Source organism: Pongo pygmaeus, chromosome 17, assembly GCF_028885625.2.
Source record: "Pongo pygmaeus isolate AG05252 chromosome 17, NHGRI_mPonPyg2-v2.0_pri, whole genome shotgun sequence".
NCBI lineage: Eukaryota > Metazoa > Chordata > Mammalia > Primates > Hominidae > Pongo > Pongo pygmaeus.
Genome location: NC_072390.2, coordinates 23,242,406 through 23,262,427, shown reverse-complemented (window position 1 = coordinate 23,262,427; position 20,022 = coordinate 23,242,406). Strand labels below are relative to the sequence as shown.

At 39.6% G+C, this 20,022-nt stretch overlaps 1 protein-coding gene across 5 annotated transcripts in view; it reads left to right on the top strand.

Moving 5' to 3' along the window:
• PIEZO2 (piezo type mechanosensitive ion channel component 2) overlaps positions 1–20,022 on the top strand; it is a 480,117-nt gene that overhangs the window by 290,996 nt on the left and 169,099 nt on the right. For all 5 annotated transcript variants that reach the window (XM_063653383.1, XM_063653380.1, XM_054461214.2 and 2 more), the window contains exons 6-7: positions 2,599–2,809; positions 4,226–4,439. In XM_063653383.1, the coding sequence (XP_063509453.1) occupies positions 2,599–2,809; positions 4,226–4,439 (425 nt within the window). The remainder of the gene's footprint in view (positions 1–2,598; positions 2,810–4,225; positions 4,440–20,022) is intronic.

Genomic DNA, 20,022 nt, shown 5'->3' with positions numbered 1-20,022 from the left:
CCCCAGGAGCAACTAGAGTTATGTGGCAAAGCAAATCATGTGTGCCTCTCATTAGACGGAGTGGTTGAAGATCAAAGTCTGATTCAAGTAGGTTCAAGAGAAATTAGGTATGGAAGCATTTTTACTATAAATGGAGTGGTGAGTCCAGCCCACTCTTCTGGAGTGTTTCACCTTAAGAGACAAATGTGGGTTGAAAGGGTGTGTTTCTTTAAGGTGAGACAGCAAGGTGCCCTTGCCTGTTAACAAGGGTGATCCAGCAGAAAGAAAACATGTGATGCAGGAGAGAGAGCCAGGATGGCTGGGCTGTTCTCTCCCTGGTGTCCTGAGCAGATGGGATGCAGTCATCATGGCTGGAGCACATGCAGCTTGTCTTGTTACAGGAGGAGGGCAGAGTGCGTGCATGGCAGGCCAGCTGCAGGTGGGTGGTCTGATGTACTGGCTGGAGCTGGCAGCTCCTCTCTGGGAGCAGTAGAAAGCAAGGTCATCCTCTGAGAATGAGATGGGAATTGTTCTCTAGGGGAGTGGAAGTGGCCACGGGCCTGGGGACACTTACCCTCTTTCTGCACATGCCACCAAGCCTTGGACCAGCTCTTTCCTCCACCTGGAATGCACTTTGCCAGGACTTTCACAGGGCTGGTAACTTTGTTAACATTCAGATCTTAGCTTAAATGTCACCTCCTCAGAGAAGCTTTCCTTGACCTCTGAATCGGAAACAGCCACCCAGTTTATCACTATCACATCACCCTATTCGACCTCCCTGAAGGTGGCATTCATTACTATGAGATATTTAGCTGGTTAATATTTTACTTGTTTACGTGTTTATTGCTGTATCTCTTCCTATATATGTTAGGACACACTAGGCCCTGTATGGGTAGAAAAATCTTATTGATTGAGCGTGATGATTTCCTCTTGCTTCAGAAAAAAATATACAAATATGTAATGATGAAATACAGTAGAAGTCAATTTGAAGTGGCCCAGGATTAAATCCCTGTGTGTGTGTGTAGGTGGGTGGAAGGCTGGCTGGGTGCATCCTGTAGCCTTGGCTCATCAATAGTCAACTCCAGTCACCCACTGTGTGCACCCTCCTGGGCACACAAAAGGCCTCTGAGTCCTGAAGGCCGCTTTACGCTTAACTAGAACTTGGCACTGGCCCTCCTAGTCCCTGCCTTCCTCCTGTGAACTTGGTCGTAGTAAGAGGTCAGACACCATCAGTGAGTATTATGTAAATATCTGAACTAAATATATCAAAAAAGAACCATTAAAAATGGGAACATGGAGAGGCCAGACCCTACTCTTTAAGTCTTAAATAGATGCCTGAACTGGGCTTAACAATTCTTCTTAGCTTTGTGAGACTAAAGATACGAAGTCTGTCGGCCTAGGGAAAAATGCACACAAAGTTTCATGCATCTCAAACAGACTCCTTTTGCCTTAAGGTGATGGCTTTATTTATGATTTATTTTCTTCTTTTCTTTTTTTTTTTTTTGAGATGAAGTCTCACTCTTTCACCAGGCTGGTGTGCAGTGGTGCAATCTCGGCTCACTGCAACCTCCGCCTCCCAGGTTCAAGCGATTTTCTCCTGCCTTAGCCTCCTGAGTAGCTAGGACTACAGGCGTGTGTCACCACGCTCAGCTAATTTTTTGTATTTTTAGTGGAGATGGGGTTTCACCATGTTGGCCAAGATGGTCTTGATCTCTCGACCTCTTGATCCGGCCGCCTCAGCCTCCCAAAGTGCTGGGATTACAGGAGTCAGCCACCGCACCCAGCCCCTTATTTATGATTTCTTAAAAAAAAAAAGAAAGAAAGAAAAAAGAAAAAGTCGTAACCCTTCTAGGGAAATATTCTAATTAGCCAAAAATTTTTTCCCATTTATTCTTTAAACGCAAAATGAACAAGCAAAAATGCCTTAGCATACCCAGTTTAAAATAATACATGGAAATATGCATATGTTCTGGTTCACGTGTTTACTCCCTAAATCTCTGCTTAAAGCACTTAGGTGCTGAGCTGCCCAGGCTTGAACCAGAGTATCATTCTCTAAAAGGATGAGATAGGAAGCAGCTCTATATTTAGCCAAGAGAAGCCCGAGACCACTCATCCTTCCACAGTCGGGAAATATGGAAATAGTGAACAAAGATAAACTTAGAAAAAAAAAACAGAATTTCCTAAGCATCGATTGGACTCACCCTTTCAGTCAAAGCCGTGGATAGTTTTATCAAACTTCCTATCACCTTGGTGGCCAACTCTGTAAATTTGAAGACCCAAACCCAGATTGATCTAAACTAAACTAGTTAATAGATGTTTCAGACAGTTTCTTCTTTGCCTATAAAAAAATAAAGCACAAATAAGGAATATGACATGTTATTAGGGACCCTATAATTGTGATGTTTCCATTTATGTTTACTTCTTCAAGAAAGATCAGAGTTACTTGGGCTTATACAGGGATTATCAGAGACCTGAGGGGAATGAATTGGTTGTCTTCCTTTTTTTCCTGACCTGTGAAATTCACCGCATTGAGTGACCCATGAATTAGAAGCTCTATAATCTGCTGGCTGGATAGGCAGGCTCCTGGACTTGAGTGTTTCCTGTTTGTCATTTATTTAGGCTGGAGGAGAAAAAATTGATTCAGAAGAGGCACTGATCTATGAAGAGGATTTCAATGGAGGAGATGGTGTTGAAGGCGAGTTGGAAGAAAGCACGAAGTTAAAAATGTTCCGCAGGCTTGCCTCTGTGGCCTCTAAGCTCAAGGAGTTCATTGGCAACATGATCACCACTGCTGGGAAAGTCGTTGTTACCATCTTACTGGGCTCCTCTGGTGAGTGTCTCCCACACCGGCTGCACGTAGCAAAAGGCACAAGCAGTGCTTTGGTGAATGAGAGAAATGGTTGAAGAAGAAATGAAGGAAACAGTCTGTTCCACCACATGAAAATCGTAACTGTAGCTCTTGTAAAACTGGCCACATGTACAAACCACACAAAATAATTTTTCCTGGTTAGTTCTAGTTTTGATGTTTTTAGATGGTTTCTGTTAACCTCTGCAAAATAATCTTTTTCTATATATGCTAAGCTACTCCATTTTCTAGGTTTAGATTAGAATAACAACAGTCCTCTTCCTTACAGCTTTGGAATGGTGACCTGCTGCAATTAACAATGTGCATGTACCCATCACAAGCCATATTGTGGGTTCTGGAGGTCTGTCTGCTTACATGAGTCCATAGTCACCTTAATATAACTCTCCAGGATAGACTATTTTTCTTCCTAAGTTAGATTGTAATCTTCCAGCACAGACGCTCACTTCCTTTAAAGTTTGGCCTTGGACCACTTATTCCATAATAGTGTTATCTTGATATTTTCCCTCCTTCCATTCCACCGCTCACCACTGCCCTGGAGCTACAGGAGGCGCATTAGAGCAGACTCAAGCAAACTGCAAAGATGCGGCAACTTAGCTGTTTTTAATAGGGGGGAAAATGGGGGAAAAGACAGTAGAATTTCTCAAGAAATAAACCACAACATTTTAATGAGGAGTCCTTTCAAAATGCCCAATAAAACAGACTCCTTTTGCCTTAAGGTGATGGCTTTATTTACGATTTCTTAAAAACACTTTTAAAGGAGTTATTGGCCAGGAGCAGTGGCTCATGCCTGTAATCCGAGCCCTTCGGAAGGCCAAGGAGGGAGGATCACTTGAGCCCAGGAGTTCAAGGCCAACCTGGGCAACTTGGCAAAACCCCATCTCTACAAAAAGTAAAATAAAATAAAATAAAATAAGCACGGCACAGTGAGAGTTTAATTGGCCAGGATGTACTAGTTAACTACTAAAAAAAAAGTAGTAAATTATAAAGAAAATGGTGTCAGGAAAGGTTGGAACAGACATACAGATACATGAATTCTTGAAAATTTGGGAGAAGTAGAAAGATGGAAACAGGCAAGTAAATATGCAGATGCTACTGGTATGAAAAGTAGACATTTACTTAGTTCAGACGCCACAGGTGGAATTTTTTTAATCATCTGGTATATCTTTGTATTTATAGTTATCATTTCATATGTGAATTTTTCACAATAAATCTAGCATTAATTTTTATTATATAAATCACATATGATTTTTAAAAATTACTATTTTAAAAAACCTAAAAACACTTGAAGGAAATTCACGTAATTTCAAATAGTCACATTCACTGAATGATAAGTGAATTTCCAGTTCTACCTGACTTTGTGATTATGTTTCTTTTCCTTAGGCATGATGTTGCCGTCTTTGACATCATCTGTGTATTTTTTTGTATTTTTGGGTCTGTGCACCTGGTGGTCCTGGTGCCGGACGTTCGACCCATTGCTGTTCAGCTGTCTCTGTGTTCTGCTGGCTATTTTCACTGCTGGACATTTGATTGGACTTTATTTATACCAGTTCCAATTCTTTCAAGAGGCAGTTCCACCCAATGACTACTATGCAAGGTAAGAGAAATCCTTATGGCATTTCCAGGAGAGGTTGTCCCCCTACGCCTTTGGGACCTTGGTTTGGCATTGTGAATTTACAGGGGTTATTCTTGATGGCAGGCAATTGCTGTGTTAAGCAAAGATCTCGTGGGGGTGGGTGAAGCAGTCTAGCACTTTCATTGTATTGGATGACGCAGTCTGGAAGGAAGACAGTGGTCTCCTCACATGGAGATGCTGCCGGGATGCAGGAGGACAGGGAGCTGTCATGTGTAGGAATAAAACAGACACAGAGTCTCAGCTGGGGAAGAAGATCAAGAAGAACATTTTACACTGAAGAACAGTAAGGATGTGCCACAGCATCCAGCTACAAAGGCGTCTCATGGGCCTGATATACGAGAACAAATTGAGCATCAGAAACATTAACTAATTGTAAAACCTTAAAAATAAAACTCCCAGCCTGGGCAACATGGTGAAACCCCATTCTACAGAAAAATTAGCTGGGCATGAGGGTGCACACCTGTGGTCCCAGCTACTCAGGAGGCTGAAATGGGAGAGTCACCTGAGCCTGGGAGGTCAAGACTACAGTGAGCCATGATCACACCGCTGCACTCCCACCTGGGTGACAGAGTGGGACCCTGTCTCAAAACAAACAAACAAACAAACAAATAAATAAATAAGAAAATACGTAAGTCTCTGGTGTGAGAGAGAAAGGGAGAAACATCAAATACTTTGCTTCGATTGGAGATGAGAATTACACCAAATCCTTACTATGAAAATGAGAATTAAAGGTAAAGAATCTAGCATTTACTTTGACTTTTAATAAGTCATTCTCAGTGAATGAGAGAAAATTCCTCCATGCAGGATGATGTTAGATAATGATAGGAAAAGGAATAATAGAATTAGAGAATTACCATTCATCAATCCTTAATGATATGTTCTATTATGTCCATAATTGAAATAATTCCAAAAAAGTTGTGGTGGTTGCACAATGACAAAGTAGAACCTTGTTGGTGCTTGCTAATTGCAAAGAAAAAAAATAACATCTTTACAAAGGTGTGATCAATATCTTGAGGAATTGATTGAAGTCAACATTATCAAAAATGAGATAGCTTAACATTTCACACCTCTCAGTGTGATGCAACAGATGAGCTATACAGCATCATATTGTTAAGACTTTTGACCTAACCTCCCATTTACAGAAAACATAAAGGCTAGGAAACAGTTTAAATAGCTCCACAAGAAAAACAATCAAAAGAATTCAAAACGTGGATTCTGCAAGGCAAATGAATGGGTCTTTAAAAAAAAAAAATCAGCATGGAAAAGGGGTCTGCATAGAGAGTGGAGGCAGTAACTGTCCAGTTCAGAGGAGAACAGTAGATACTTAAACCTGTGTGAAGCACAGCTGTAGATCAGATCCTGGTTCAACAACAAATTCGTAAAACTTTTTTGGGGTTAAATCAGAGAAATTTCAATGTTCACTGGATATTCATTGATACTATAGAATTATTGCTGATTTCTTAGGTGTATGATGGTTTTGTGGATAGACAGAAGAATGCCATTATTTTAGGAGATACATGGTGAGTTATTCAGAGATGTGCCGTGATGTTTGCAACTTAAAAATGGCTTAACAACCAGCATAATAGATTGATAGATAGATACATACATACATAGGAATAGTTAACAGAGAGAAGACAAATCAAATTATTTAAACTAGGTGATAAGTATAGGGTTATCCATTGTCCTATTTGAACTTTCCTTTGTATAAGGAAAGGTTCATAATTGACAGTTCCAGAAAAAAGAAAGGGAACAGAAATGCTAATGTTAGCAGTGAAACATATCTGAGTCTCGCAGAACCAAAGTATGTTACTGACAGTGAATTCCCATGGATCTGCTGCAATTTCAATTTTTGCTTCCTTAGAAAAATGAATTCTACTGAGGTGCATAAGGCAGGAGAGACTGAGGCAAGTTTTCGAGCAGGAATGAGTGACAATGTACTAAAAAGCTTTAGAGCAGGAATGAAAGGAAGTGAAGTACACTTGGAAGTGGGCTAAGCAGGGGACTTGAGAGATCAAGTGCACGGTTTGACCTTTGACTGGGGTTTTATACATTGGCTTGATTCCGGGGTCTTGGGTCCCTTTTCCCGATTCTTCCCTGTGGGTGGGCTGTCTGCATGCGCAGTGGCCTGCCAGCCCTTGGGAGGGGCTGCATGTACAGTCTGTTTACTGGAGTTGTGCGCATGCTCACTTGAAGTGCTCTTCCTTCACCGAATGCTCCTATAAGGTCATGTACCAGTTAAACTCCGCCATTTTACCTCTTACTACTTGAGCCCACTCACCCAACTCCTGAAGTCTTATCGGGAAACTGTTGATCACCAGTTTTGTTTTGTTTTTTTCTGTATATTGGGAGACTGCCTTCCCCAGCCCCCAGCTGCAACCAATTACTATTTTAGAGAAACAGTGTAAAAACCTCCTGACCATCACCTTATGGTCTCCTGACTTTCCCGGTTGGTGGGTGGCGGGTGGCTTGTCCTGCCCCACTCATGCCTGACCACTTACCTACTGTAACAGTAGAAGAGGGTGTGAATGGTAGGTGAAGACCGTGCCAGAAATCTCTCTGCTGTGCCTCTGGGTGGTAATGCAGTGCTTTTTGTCTTCTTGCTGAGAAATGAGGAACCTGCAATTTAAAAGAACATGAATATTATTACCATACCAGCAATACAGGTTTGCATCCTTTCAAGAGATCATAGTGTGGTTTTAATGTGATCGTAAATTATAAAGACAGAATGTGTGAGAGGGCCCAGTGGCCTTGCTTTGATTGATTTATGTATAAAATTTGGCCATGGTAAAACTAGTTGTGGCTGACTGTGTCTGTACAGTGCTAACAAAAAGAGAGAGAGAGAGGGCACGCGCTAGAGAGAGCTATTCAGTCAAATCCTTTAAGATCACTTAAATTAGTTAAAATAAGTAAAAGTTGGTGCTGGACACACGCATCCACACACACGCACACACCCACACACACACATTCCCATCTTATTCTAAATCCAGTTGGCTTAGTTGATTGTGTTAGCCTGGCAACTGGAGAAGTGAAATTCAGTCTAATAAGAGAAGAATTTTGTATAGACACAGTAAAACTGGGGAGCCTCTTTAATAGTGCATATTCACATAATATTTACTCCAGGCAGAAGTGAATAAAAGCTAAATTTCAGTGCAGACATTATTTCTAGACTAAATTAATGCTTTTTTAGTTTCCTTTAAACATTTAATTTTTGGTTTGTTGAACACATATAGCAAAAAGTTTTGTACTGCTGAAAGAACTGGCTTTTAGAGGATGACTTAATTGAAAATGTAAATATTCTCTGTAGGGCAGAAGTGTTTTGGTTTTTGGTTTATTCTTTCTACTGGCTTAAGGATCTTTTATGCCATCTAGCGGCTGAGGGTAGAAAATACAAAGAATATTCAGAACCACCTCGAAAATGCTAGATCAGGCAAACTTTCTCCGTAAAGCTTAGTAAATAGTTAAGGCTTTGAGAACCATATGCTCTTTGTCACAGTTCTTTGAAGAAGTCATTATAATGTGAAGTCAGCTGGGCACGATGTAAAATGATCGTGGCTGTGTTTCAGTAAAACTACAAACACAAATTTGCATTTCATATTCCTTTTACATTTAATGAAATGTCTTTTTTTTTAAATTTTTCCCCAACCATTTAAAAATGTAAAAATCATTATTAGCTCATACATGGCAGCAAAACAAGTACTGAACTACACTTGGCCCAGGGGCCATAATTGATCATCTTATGGTAAAGATAATAACAGTTCTAATAGTGTAATAACATCATATTTGCTCTTCATTTGAATTGTCATAAAAGTAAAATTATAATTTACTACAGACATTTCGGTACATCATCCCCTTAACAGTTTAAAAGGTCTGTTATTATAATCTCATAGAGTAAGTCATTGGAAGTTAAGTTGCTTATCAGGGAATAGCAAATGTGAGCTAAACAATGCAGTATGTAAACTTCCTTGTTGCAGATTTCCTCCCCATTAACTTGCCGATAACAGGACATTACGTTTTATTCCTTTAAAGCATGGAAATTAGCATATTTAAACCATAGCTTTATCCTAGGGCATAATTTCAGTGTATTGTTATTAACCCCAAACTCTGAGTTGGAAGAAAACAAACTGCAGACTGGCAAAAAAAAAAAAAAAAAAGAAAAAGGAAAAAAGAAAAAAGAAAAGAAAAAGAAAGAAAAAGAGAAAGAAGGAAACAAACATAGAAATAAAGAAAATCACCATGGGTGGCTGTTTATCACAAATTTCATAACCATGGAGACTCCAGCCCTTCTGTCTCGCTTCCTGGATAGATAAAGCTGCCCTTAAAACAGTCCAAGCAATTTTTATCTTCTGGTAAAAAAGCTTTCAAATGTGCTCTCTGGTGAGAATTAACCTTATTTTTAGAAACATTGAATTGATATTTTTTGTCACACTGTTATACTAAACACATGTTTTTTGGTCATTTGGAAAAGTAAAATAATAAGAAAAAACACTTGAAAATGTAATCCTTATTCCCAGAAATAAATACTATTGCCTTTCAGCCAAATTTTTTTCAGAATCTTTCTTATATCTGTAGGTACTTTTTACAAACAAATTTTGAATCATATTGCACATACTATTTTATAATTTGCTGTATTTATGCAAGTTGTGCGTTTTCCTATGTTCTAAAATGTTCTAAAATGTAATTTTCATTGAGTGCAAAGTGATTGTGTAGCTGTATTATAATTTAGTCAACCCCTGAGTTTTAACCACGTAGATGATTTCTCATTTTTGTTCTCATGAATAAGGCTGTAACAAGTGCCCACGTTACTTCTAAATCTAAACAAAACTTAATGATGAGCAAGTTGCAACCCCACATTCTCGCAGCTGTGAAAGAGCCTTTGCAGGGCTGTGGGGTGCTTGCTTCTGCTGGAGGATGCACAGGTGTCCGGGTCCTAGGCCAACATAATGTTAACTAACTTACTGGTTTGCGATGCCCTCCCCATGCATATGGTATAAACTGAAATTCCATGCTGATGTGTGGCACAGAGCTGGGGTTTCATATTTTCTCTGGGGTAATCCCTTCTTTTCACCCCATGGTCCCAAAAAATCACGTGCTTCCTTCCAGTTTCATCCACACATGTGGTTGAGTTTTTGCATTACTTTTATCCAGGGGAGGGTGAGAATTAGTGATTCCCTTCCACTTATGCACACAGGTGTGGCATGAGCGTATTTTCCAAAACAAAATGTAGGACTTATTATGTGACAGAGATAGGTGTACTTAGGAGAGGTTAAGATACTGGGTCTGAAATTGAGATTATTCTTCCCAAATCTGAAGTGCTGTAGTCTATTATAACAATAACTGCAAAACTCAGTGACCACACTCAGAAGTTGATCCAGCAGAAGAAAGCTTCAAAGTGAATCCACATAACTAAATGTAAGATGAGTAATATACCATTCAAAACAGTCTGTTTAAAAGAATAGAGCCCTATGGCAGCTGTTAGTCTGGCAGGTCTCTCGAAGAAAAACGGTGAACTAAACAAAATTTGCCTCAGCTATGCAAAGTAATTTCTTCCAAAGGTTTTGTATTTTCATAGGGAATTTCAGTAGACAGCAAACACTTTACATTTTGCAAGACAGGAAGCAACAATGGAAGAATTAATGTTATGGGGTTGATGTTCAGTTTCCCCCAGTTCGAGGTGTGCATATCCTCACGCGTTTCCTACCTCTAGGGCTGGCCCCGTTTATGGTTCAGGGATCCTTGGGCGGCTTCTGTCCTGTAGGCATCCTACATTAACAATGCAGATGGTGCCCTGAGCAAAGCGCTGGAGCCGGGGATGGGAGAACTCAATTCCTGTTTCACTACTGGGAATGTGTGGCTTCTGAGAGTCTTTAAAACACACCTGTGCGTGATAAACTTGAGTTTTCTCTTCTCGGTGGTGATTTCAGTTAAAAGCCAATTTTAATAGTTTGGCCGCACATCATGGCCTGCGTCCTTGTGAAGAAGATACCTAAAGAAATTCTGGATTGGGAGAGGGGCCAAGTGCAGTGGCCCAAGCCTGTAATCTCAACACTTTGGGAGGCCAAGGCAGGTGGATCACCTGAGAGCAGGAGTTTGAGACCAGCATGGCCAACATGGCAAAACCCTGTCTCCACTGAAAATACAAAATGAGCTGGGCGTGGTGCCACACACCTGTAGTCCCAGCTACTCGGGATGCTGAGGCAGTTTTGCTTGAATCCAGGAGGCAGAAATTGCAGAGGTTGCAGTGAGCTGAGATCGTATCACTGCACTCCAGCTTAGGTGACAGAGCGAGATTCTGTCTCAAAAAAAAAAAAGGAACCCTTGGGTGAATTCTTCTAAAGACAGTACTTGACAAAAAGACGGCTTTTTGTTTGTTTGCTTATCTTGTGGTGATCTGGATAATTCAGGTCAAAGTTCTGAAGTACTTAGAGTGGTGGGGATGGCAGGAGGCTGAAATGGATGTCTATGATTTCCTTCGTCATAATGTAAACACTTGGAACCTATATATTTATTTCTAGATCCTACTAATGAGCATTTAGCATATGTTCAGCACTGAAATGAGCATGCAACTTTGAACAATTCTTTAAGTTGTCTCTTTTAATCCTTGACTGGCTTTCATTCCAACTCGTGAACTTTCTCTAGATCATTCCCAAGAGTCACTGCAGGGGGTTGGACTTGCTTGCTCAAGTTCAGTTTGTTGTTTTGCTGCTTTTCACCTTACATTGTGAGGTTTCAAAATGAAGGGTGGGAAGGAATGGGAAAGATTCTCAGCCCATTCTCTATGAAAATAGCATTCTCTCTTAAATAAATATACAATGATTTGTCCTGTTACCCTTTTTTATCGTCTACTTCAATAAATCATGATAATTAGAAAATGAATTGTTTAGTGAAGGAAAAGCTCACGTTTCTGTCAATGTTAAAACAATGTAAAAAAAAGAAACAGCAAAACCTCAAACTCTAGGATGATGAGTTTCTTCTAAAGTTAAAAAACAAACATTCAAAGTGCAATACCATTTGTTACGTTTATACTTTTTTATAATAGTCGTAAAATATCAATTATATGCAAGGAGAAATAAATGCCTCAATGCTGTATATCTTCTATTTTGGAGAAGCCAGTGGGGTCATCTAGAAAATGAAAGAATGCAGTCAGCTCTTCTGTTAGGTCTGCCGCAGTCTTGCTTTGCAAGCGGCTACATAATCCGGTTATTGAAATGAATGTACTTTTGCACCCCATCAAGATTGCTAGAGTGTGCCTGTCTTGCATTGGGGTGATCTGAAGTTTAATAAACAGAAACAGCACAGAAAGACTAAATTGTGTTTAATGGAGACCAGTTGGTAAAACCTTCATGTGAAATTGGTCCAGTGTGTGAAGAAAAACAAATGTAAAGCACGTTATTATAATGCTAAGGAATGCAAATGAACCCAACCAAGCTACCACTTTCCCTTCACCTTTTTGTTAGAAGATGGCATTGGCAGCAGTTAATCTCTAGTGTTTAATTTGTGAGGTTGGCAGATGATACATGATAAACCAGTGTTGGTTTCATTTTGAAAAGATGCTTAATGATGAAGTGACTTATTCTACAGGTCTCATTCAGAGTTCATTTATGCTTATCTGAAAGGTAGAATTAGGTGCCCCGAGAGAAATTGACTTTACACAGATAAGTGGAAAATCAACAGAACTTAAATACTTGAACCCTGAGTTCATTTGGACCTTGGTATCATTTGGGGTCTTATGTGGGTGTGGTGGGGACCGGGATCCCAGGGCAGTGAGGTGTCCTACTCAGCCACGACACCTATACTGGGTACAAAAGCAACTGTGGCTTCTCGCCCAGCCATGTTGGCCTTTGCACTGCGTGTTTATCCAGCCCAGCGACCTAAGACTTCCCCACTGTACCTTCCAGACTCTCAGCCTGGATTAAGTGTTCTGGGCCAGATTTCTCTCCTTTTGCCCACCGAGGGCATCTCCAGGGTCTTCCTTTCAGTTTTTATGGAGAAGATGCCTTATTCTCTATGGACACCTAGAATTCCCCAAAGTTAGCCAGACTCAGTGACTCATTCTAAAGGGTCCATAGCTAGGAGTGCAGCTCACCTGCAGTCATCTGCCCCGGCTGCTGTCATCTGGCCAGGCAGCATCGCATGGGTTCCACTGATTTAATAATATGACACTAAGAGGATTCTGCTAATCAACAGCTCATTCCTTGGAGTCCACCGGCTCAAGATTGAACCTTGGCCCTGCTGTTTTCTAGGCAGAGCACCTAGCAGAACTTTAAACTCTCTGTACCTCTGTTTCCTTATTTATAAAATAGGGGTGAAGATAGTGCCCAGCCCAGAGTGGGTGGGTGTAGTAAGCAGGAGAGTGCATATCAAGTGCTACTGATTTTTATTGTTGTAGTCATCAAATATTTTTATTATTCAAACTCACTTCCCCATTTCCAACAGTTCTAGCCTTATTTCCCATCACACCTGCAGTTCCCCTGTGCACATAAAGCAATTCCATCCCTTATACTGTTTACTTTGCTGGAAATCTGCTGCTCACTGCCCTCACTGGCTCCTGTTTGTCCCTTAAACCTACCCATGCACCTCCTTCCAGAACCTTCCATGTTCCTCTGTGAGGAAGAAGAATTATCTTGTAGGCAATTATTCTATGCAAACTTGCTTTATAACAGCAGGTGCATTGGGCCATAATAATCCCTTCATGCATATGTCTGACTCACTAGGACCCAGTTCTTGAGGGCCATGATCGGCTTTTTTGACTTTGGTACTCTCAGGATTTAATACTGCTGACATACATTGGCCTCTCAGGAACTCTTAGTTCAAGCTTGTTTTCTCTCTCTATTTCCTAAAACCCTTGTATTTTATCTCCTTGTATATCAGAATAATGTAAAACTTGATTTTCTTGAACTCTAAGTGATAGGTTTTGCTATGGCCCCACCCAAATCTCATCCCTGGTGGGAGGTGATTGAATTATGGGGGAAGGTCTTTCCTGTGCTGTTCTGGTGATAGTGAATGAGTCCCACAAATCTGATGGTTTTAAAAAACGGGAGTTTCCCTGCACAAGCTCTCTCTTTGCCTGCTGCCATCCATGTAAGATGTGACTTGCTCCTCCTTGCCTTCTGCCATGATTGTGAGGCCTCCCCAGCCATGTGGAACTATAAGTCCAATAAAACCTCTTTCTTTTGTAAATTGCCCAGTCTTCGGTATGTCATTTTCAGCAGTGTGAGAATGGACTAATATGTTAAGCTTCAGATGTGGCCACTGGCTATAAGATGTGTGGGGAAATTATTTTCCAGAAAGGTCACCATCAATCTTCATACACCCATGGCACTCCCACTGCCTTGATCCATCCACAAATTATTGAATATGAAACTCTGCTTATGAACTAAGTGAGGCTTAATGGTATAAGTAGCCATGGTTCTTAATGTGGTGTTTGCAAATATTTAGTTTTTGCTTTAGAAAAATGATGGGCTTTAAATATATTTATTTGAGAAACTCCAAAATAACTTTATCCTTGATGCTTAAAATAAACATGCCTAAAGCAGTCAGTAGCTTTAACTTTTGAAGACATGAGAGACTTCAGTTTCTATTCAGTATGTCCTTCAGAGACCCAGTTTGCTTTTCATTGTTGAGAGACATTGGGTAATGTTTCTTAATTAATGTGGGGGCCCTGGTCTTGAAAATGGGGCTCCTTTACCTGCTGCAGAGCAGTGTGGTAGAAATTAGTAAGACAATGTGCCCGAGGGCTACCCATCCTGGTAACTAGGAATCAATCAAAGAGTGTCAGTTCCATGTTCCTCCTGGAATTTTGTGTAGAAACACATGTATGTGATTTTTTAATTATTATTATTAAACCGCTACATGTGAGGGTTAAGTCAGGATGTCTTTACTGATTTCCAGTTTGTGTGGAATCTAGTAATTTAGTAAAATCTAATCCAACCAAATAACTCCTCTTTCATAGTCTCTTAAAAGCCTAACCACTGTCCTTGTATTACTGAAACAAAAAATAAATCCTGTCTCTGGAAAAAATTAGTATTATTTAGTTGTGTTTCTTGATATTCTCCCAGTGAAACAAAACATGTTCCTTAAACATAGTCGAAGTTTTGTGTGTGTATGTGTGTGTGTGTGTTTATATATATACACACACACACGATGGGAAAAATTATAATAATAATTATTCCCCATATGTTTTGAATATTAAATTGATTAATATTTGTAAAACGGTGTCTGGTATGTATTAAGAACTATAAAGAGGTATTTGTTAAATACATTAGTTAAATACATTGTCCTCATAGCTAACTAGACATTCATCATTTAATTAAAACTATAATAGCATGTAAATATAGTTTGTCACATATCTCATCTTTAAACTGTGATTTCAAACAAATTTTGGTTTTAAGCAATCTACTTTTAGGTGCTTGTGACCTGACTAGAAAGTGCCGTCGTTATTTGGTCAATTACTTTGTATGAAGCACTTGCTGAGTGTCTTGCATTTCTTATTTAATTCTCATAATAACCCTATGAGGTAGGTACTTTTTTTTTTTTTAGACAGAGTCTTGCTCTGTCGCCCAGGCTGGAGTGCAGTGGTGCCATCTTGGCTCACTGCAACCTCTGTCTCCCGGGTTCACGCCATTCTCCTGCCTCAGCCTCCCGAGTAGCTGGGACTACAGGCACCCGCCACCACGCCCAGCTAATTTTTTGTATTTTTAGTAGAGACGGGGTTTCACCATGTTAGCCAGGATGGTCTCGATCTCCTGACCCTCGTGATCCACCCGCCTCAGCCTCCCAAAGTGCTGGGATTACAGGCGCGAGCCACCATGCCCGGCTGGTAGGTACTATTATTTTTATGTTCATATTTTAAACAATGCAGAAAAGCCACCTTTATTTTTATTTTATTTTATTTTATTTTGTCTTTTGAGACAGAGTCTCACTCTGTCACCCAGGCTGGAGCGCAGTGGTGCAGTCTTGGCTCACTGCAACTCCCGCCTCCAAGATTCAAGTGATTCTCATGCCTCAGCTTCCTAAGTAGCTGGGACTACAGGCGTGCATCACCATACCCGGCTAATTTTCGCATTTTTTAGTAGAGATGGGCTTCGCCATGTTGGCCAGGCTGGTCTCGAACTCCTGGCCTCAAGTGATCCACCCTCCTTGGCCTCCCAAAGTGCTGGGATTACAGGTGTGAGCCACTGTGCCCAGCCCACACCTTTATTAAATGACAGAACCAGGATTTGAGCCCAATTCTCTCTGACTTCTAAGGCTGTGCCCTTATGACCTACACTGGGCATAATCACCTTCATAACATAGTAAGCGAACATAGTAATATGTTTCTACTGCCTTCCTAGAATGTTTATGAAGACTCCCTTCCTACCATCCTGTTCCAGAACAACTTCATGGTAAACCAGCCTTTGCACTTTGTCACACAGAGGTTCAGAAGCTCAGCAATTTAAGCCTGCATGAGGGACATCTGTAGCCATAACACCATGAGGCAGTCCATTGGTCTGGACCTAATGGGTGTGGAGTGACCTACTCTTGTTGGATGCATAGCATTTGAACCCTGGCAGGGAGCACTGCTAGAGAATTCACCTGGCAACTCGAGGTCAGAAACTGTATCTCATTGATCTTTGTGTCTCTCAGTATCAAGTACCATGTCAGCAGGCCCGAGGTACCAATGAATGCTTGCTATGTGAAAAAATTACCCTTTCTACATTTAGTCTTTCAAAATACGAAGGGGATAAAGATTAGGCATGGTTCACAGTTAAATTTTTTTCTAAATTTGCTCCAAATGATTGTTATGTATGGACATATCACAAACTATGGCTGAATAGTACATTTAGGTGCTTTCAAGTTTAAAAATTAATAGCAAATTAGTGGTGGTAAATTTCTTGAAGTAGAAAGATTGACTTTTTTCAAATTAAGAGAACAGCATATAAAATGAAATCTAAAGAGATCTTTTGAGAAATCTCATTTTGAAATAAAACAATTACTTAGCTATCAAACTTTTTATTGGAAAGTGTGAGCATATAAGAAATGAAATCTAAAGAGATCTTTTGAGAAATCTCATTTTGAAATAAAACAATTATTTAGCTGTCAAACTTTTTATTGGAAAGTGTGATCATCTTGTTTGTTAAGAGTTAAGATCCTCATCCATGTTCTGTATTTTAATTTATTGCAGCAACACCTCATTAATTTTTCAGTTTGATTGTAGATAAGCCAATTTGGCTGCTTTGTGAAGTATTTTGAGAATAAATATACCAAGATATATTGCCTCATAACTACTTGGATTGTTGAAGTTCAGAATGTTGCTTATGCAGTAACTTCTGCTGTTTTATCTGCTTTTTAGCTCCAAGTAGCCATGACTCAAGGATAAGAGATTAGCTCTTAAAATGAGAAGCAAGATACTTTTAAATTTTCTCTACAGAATTTGCTACAAAAGCTTTCTGCTAAGAAAACTTGACAAACGTTTTAATAAACTTGCTAGTTACTCATTGTTGAGTTTTTCTTAACAGCTTTATTGAGGTATAAATAATATGCAGTAAACTGCACATATTTATAGTGTCCAATTTGATAAGTTTTGCCATAAACACATCCATTGAATCCATCATCACAATCAACATAATGTCTTAGTCTGTTTAGTGTTACCATGAAGGAATACCTGAGGCTGGGAAATTTATAAAGAAAAGGGGTTTATTTGGGTCACAGTTCTGCCAGCTGTACAAGAAGTGTGGCCCCAGCATCTGCTCCTGGTGAGGGCCCCAGGCTGCTTCCACTCATGGCAGAAGTTGAAGGGGAGCCAGCATTTTTAGAGATCACAGGGTGAGAGAGGAAGCAAGAAAACAATAGAGAAAGTGCCAGGCTATTTTTAACAACTGGCTCTTGAGGGAAGTAATAGAGCAAGAACTCACCCACTTTCCCTCCCCAACCCTTCAGGGAGGGCATTAATTATTCATGAGTGATCTGCTCCCGTGACCCAAATACCCCTGATTAGGCACCATCTCTAACCTTTGAGATCAAATTTCAACATGAGATTTGGAGGGGACAAACATCCAAACTATAGCAGATAAATGTACATTCATGTATATTAGGTTGGTGCAAAAGTAGTTGCGTTTTATGCCATTAAAAGTAATGGCAAAAAAATAAATGCCCACCAACTTTTTTTTTTTTTGAGACAGAGTCTCGCTTTGTTGCCCAGGCTGGAATGCAATGGTGCGATCTCGGCTCACTGCAGCCTCCGTCTCCAATGTGCAAACAATTCTCCTGCCTCAGCCTCCTGAGTACCTGGGACTACAGGCGCACACCGCCATGCCCAGCTAATTTTTGTATTTTTAATAGAGACAGAGTTTCACCATGTTGGCCAGGATGGTCTTGATCTCCTGACCTAGTGATCCACCCGTCTCCCAAAGTGCTCAGCTTACAGGTGTGAGCCACCACACCCTGCCTTGCACCAACCTTGTATATATTAATATATGTGTGTGTGTATTTAATCCTGTAAAAAAAACAAGTGGAGTTACAAACCAAAATTACAACAGTATTAGCTTTTATAATTGCCCATGTATTTACCTTCAATGGAGATCTTTGTTTCTCCACATGGCTTTAAGTTACCATCTAGCTTTCTTTCATTTCATCCTGAAGGAGTCTCGTTAGCATTTCTAGAAGGGCAAGCCCCCCATTCAGCTTTTATTTTGAAATGTCTTAATTTCTCCCTTAATTTTGAAGGATAGCTTTGCCAGATATAGAACTCTCAGTTGACAGGTTTTATTTTTCTTTCATCACATTGAATAAATCAACTCACTGCCTTCTGGCCTCCAAATGTTCTGCTGAGAAATTAGTTTATAATCTTATTGAGGATCTCTTGTACATGATGAGTCACTTCTCTCTTGCTGCCTCCAAAATGTAGCTGCCTTGGCCTCCCCGACTGCTGCTCAACTACAAGCTACATCTTTTCAGCTCATGAAACTTGCCAAACTGTTTCTGGGTTTCCCTCCCAACACCAGGGGAGGGAATTTAGTGCTGAAAACTCTCTTGATGCAGTAAGCTTGAGCAATTTTAGGGATTATCTTGTTTTTCTCTCACCCCTCAAAGATTGAGATCTACTCTGATATATCTCAAAGATTGAGCTCTCCATTGCCTGATATGCAACGTCTACCAAATCATTGTTTCATATATTTTTGATTGTTCCAAGCAGGAAGGCAAATCTAATTCCTGTCACTCACCTGAACAAGAAATAAAATTCTGTGGATTTATTGTTGTTATGCCAAAAGTTCAAAACATTGTCTGTCCCTTCCTCTACAAATCATCTCAGATCATGATGCCGGCAAACACATTGAGGAGCCTTTCCTTTATCGGGAACTGCATATGGCTCTCCTCATATCCCACATCTAACTAGTGTGTCTGTGTCATCACTGATGGGAAGGAGTTGGGTAATAATCTGAATACTCAATTAAAATTCACTGGGCAAGAGGAATGCGTGTTTTCTAACATTTTTCTTGCTTCTCTGGAGAATCTGGTCTCCAGACCCCAAATATAACTGTCAGAAAGAATCTGGCCACAGTGACAGCTATGAGTCTAGTTCATATAGCAGATCCAATTCATTTATGTAGAATGCCTGTTAAAGTGACTTAATTGATTCAATTCCAGTATTATCCAATTACATATTTTCTGAGAGGTGGACTGAAATCATTTTTTTATTGTCAAAAGTGGATATTTTGGATGTTTATTTACTATAAATAGATTACTTGTATTGAGCTAGATTTTTCTCACCTATTATTCAAGAGAGACTGGTTTCACTTAAAATTATAGAAGAAATCATACTTAACATTAATGTTGATAGAAAAATGATGTATTTACCTTCCTTCCATTGCTACCCTCAATAAAAAAGGACCAGCTCTAATGTTCATTCTCATGATTTACTGGATTTGGAACTGGTTAATGTGACCACCAATTCAATATTTTACCCTTCTACACCTTTTAATCTCATTGTGATTAACATACATGGCACAAGCATGCATCTCAATGAAAGAGTAAATTATATATTAATTTTATTTGTATGACATCAAAAATAAATAAATTCTTATAGAACAAATTAATAACGTACGCATTTATTTTTTCATAAAGTTCATATTTGACTTTCTCTAAACTCACTTTGAGCTACATTTCCATGATACATGTTACACATTAAAATATGTTATGTATTCCTTAAAAAGTTAATTCTCAAGAATGATCCTTTTGACCCATACTTTTTGTCAGGTCATGCTACCACAATATTTCTTGGAAAGTTATAGCTATATTTCATGACATTAACTTCAAACAGTTAAGACTTTATCCTCCCAAAACAGAAACATTTAACCTGTACTTCAAGTGAGAAGATGCAAGTTTTTGTGAGACTCAGCCAATTGTTTATTTTCCTAGATACGCTTGTTTCTTTCTGAGCATCTGTAAGTTTACATACAACTTCTCTTACAGTTTTATTGCTTTCCCCGTTAACAGCACACCTCCAAAAAATTGATTATCCAATCTTTTTGCTTAGCTTTCCGGTAAAAAAAAAAATGAAACTCCTTGG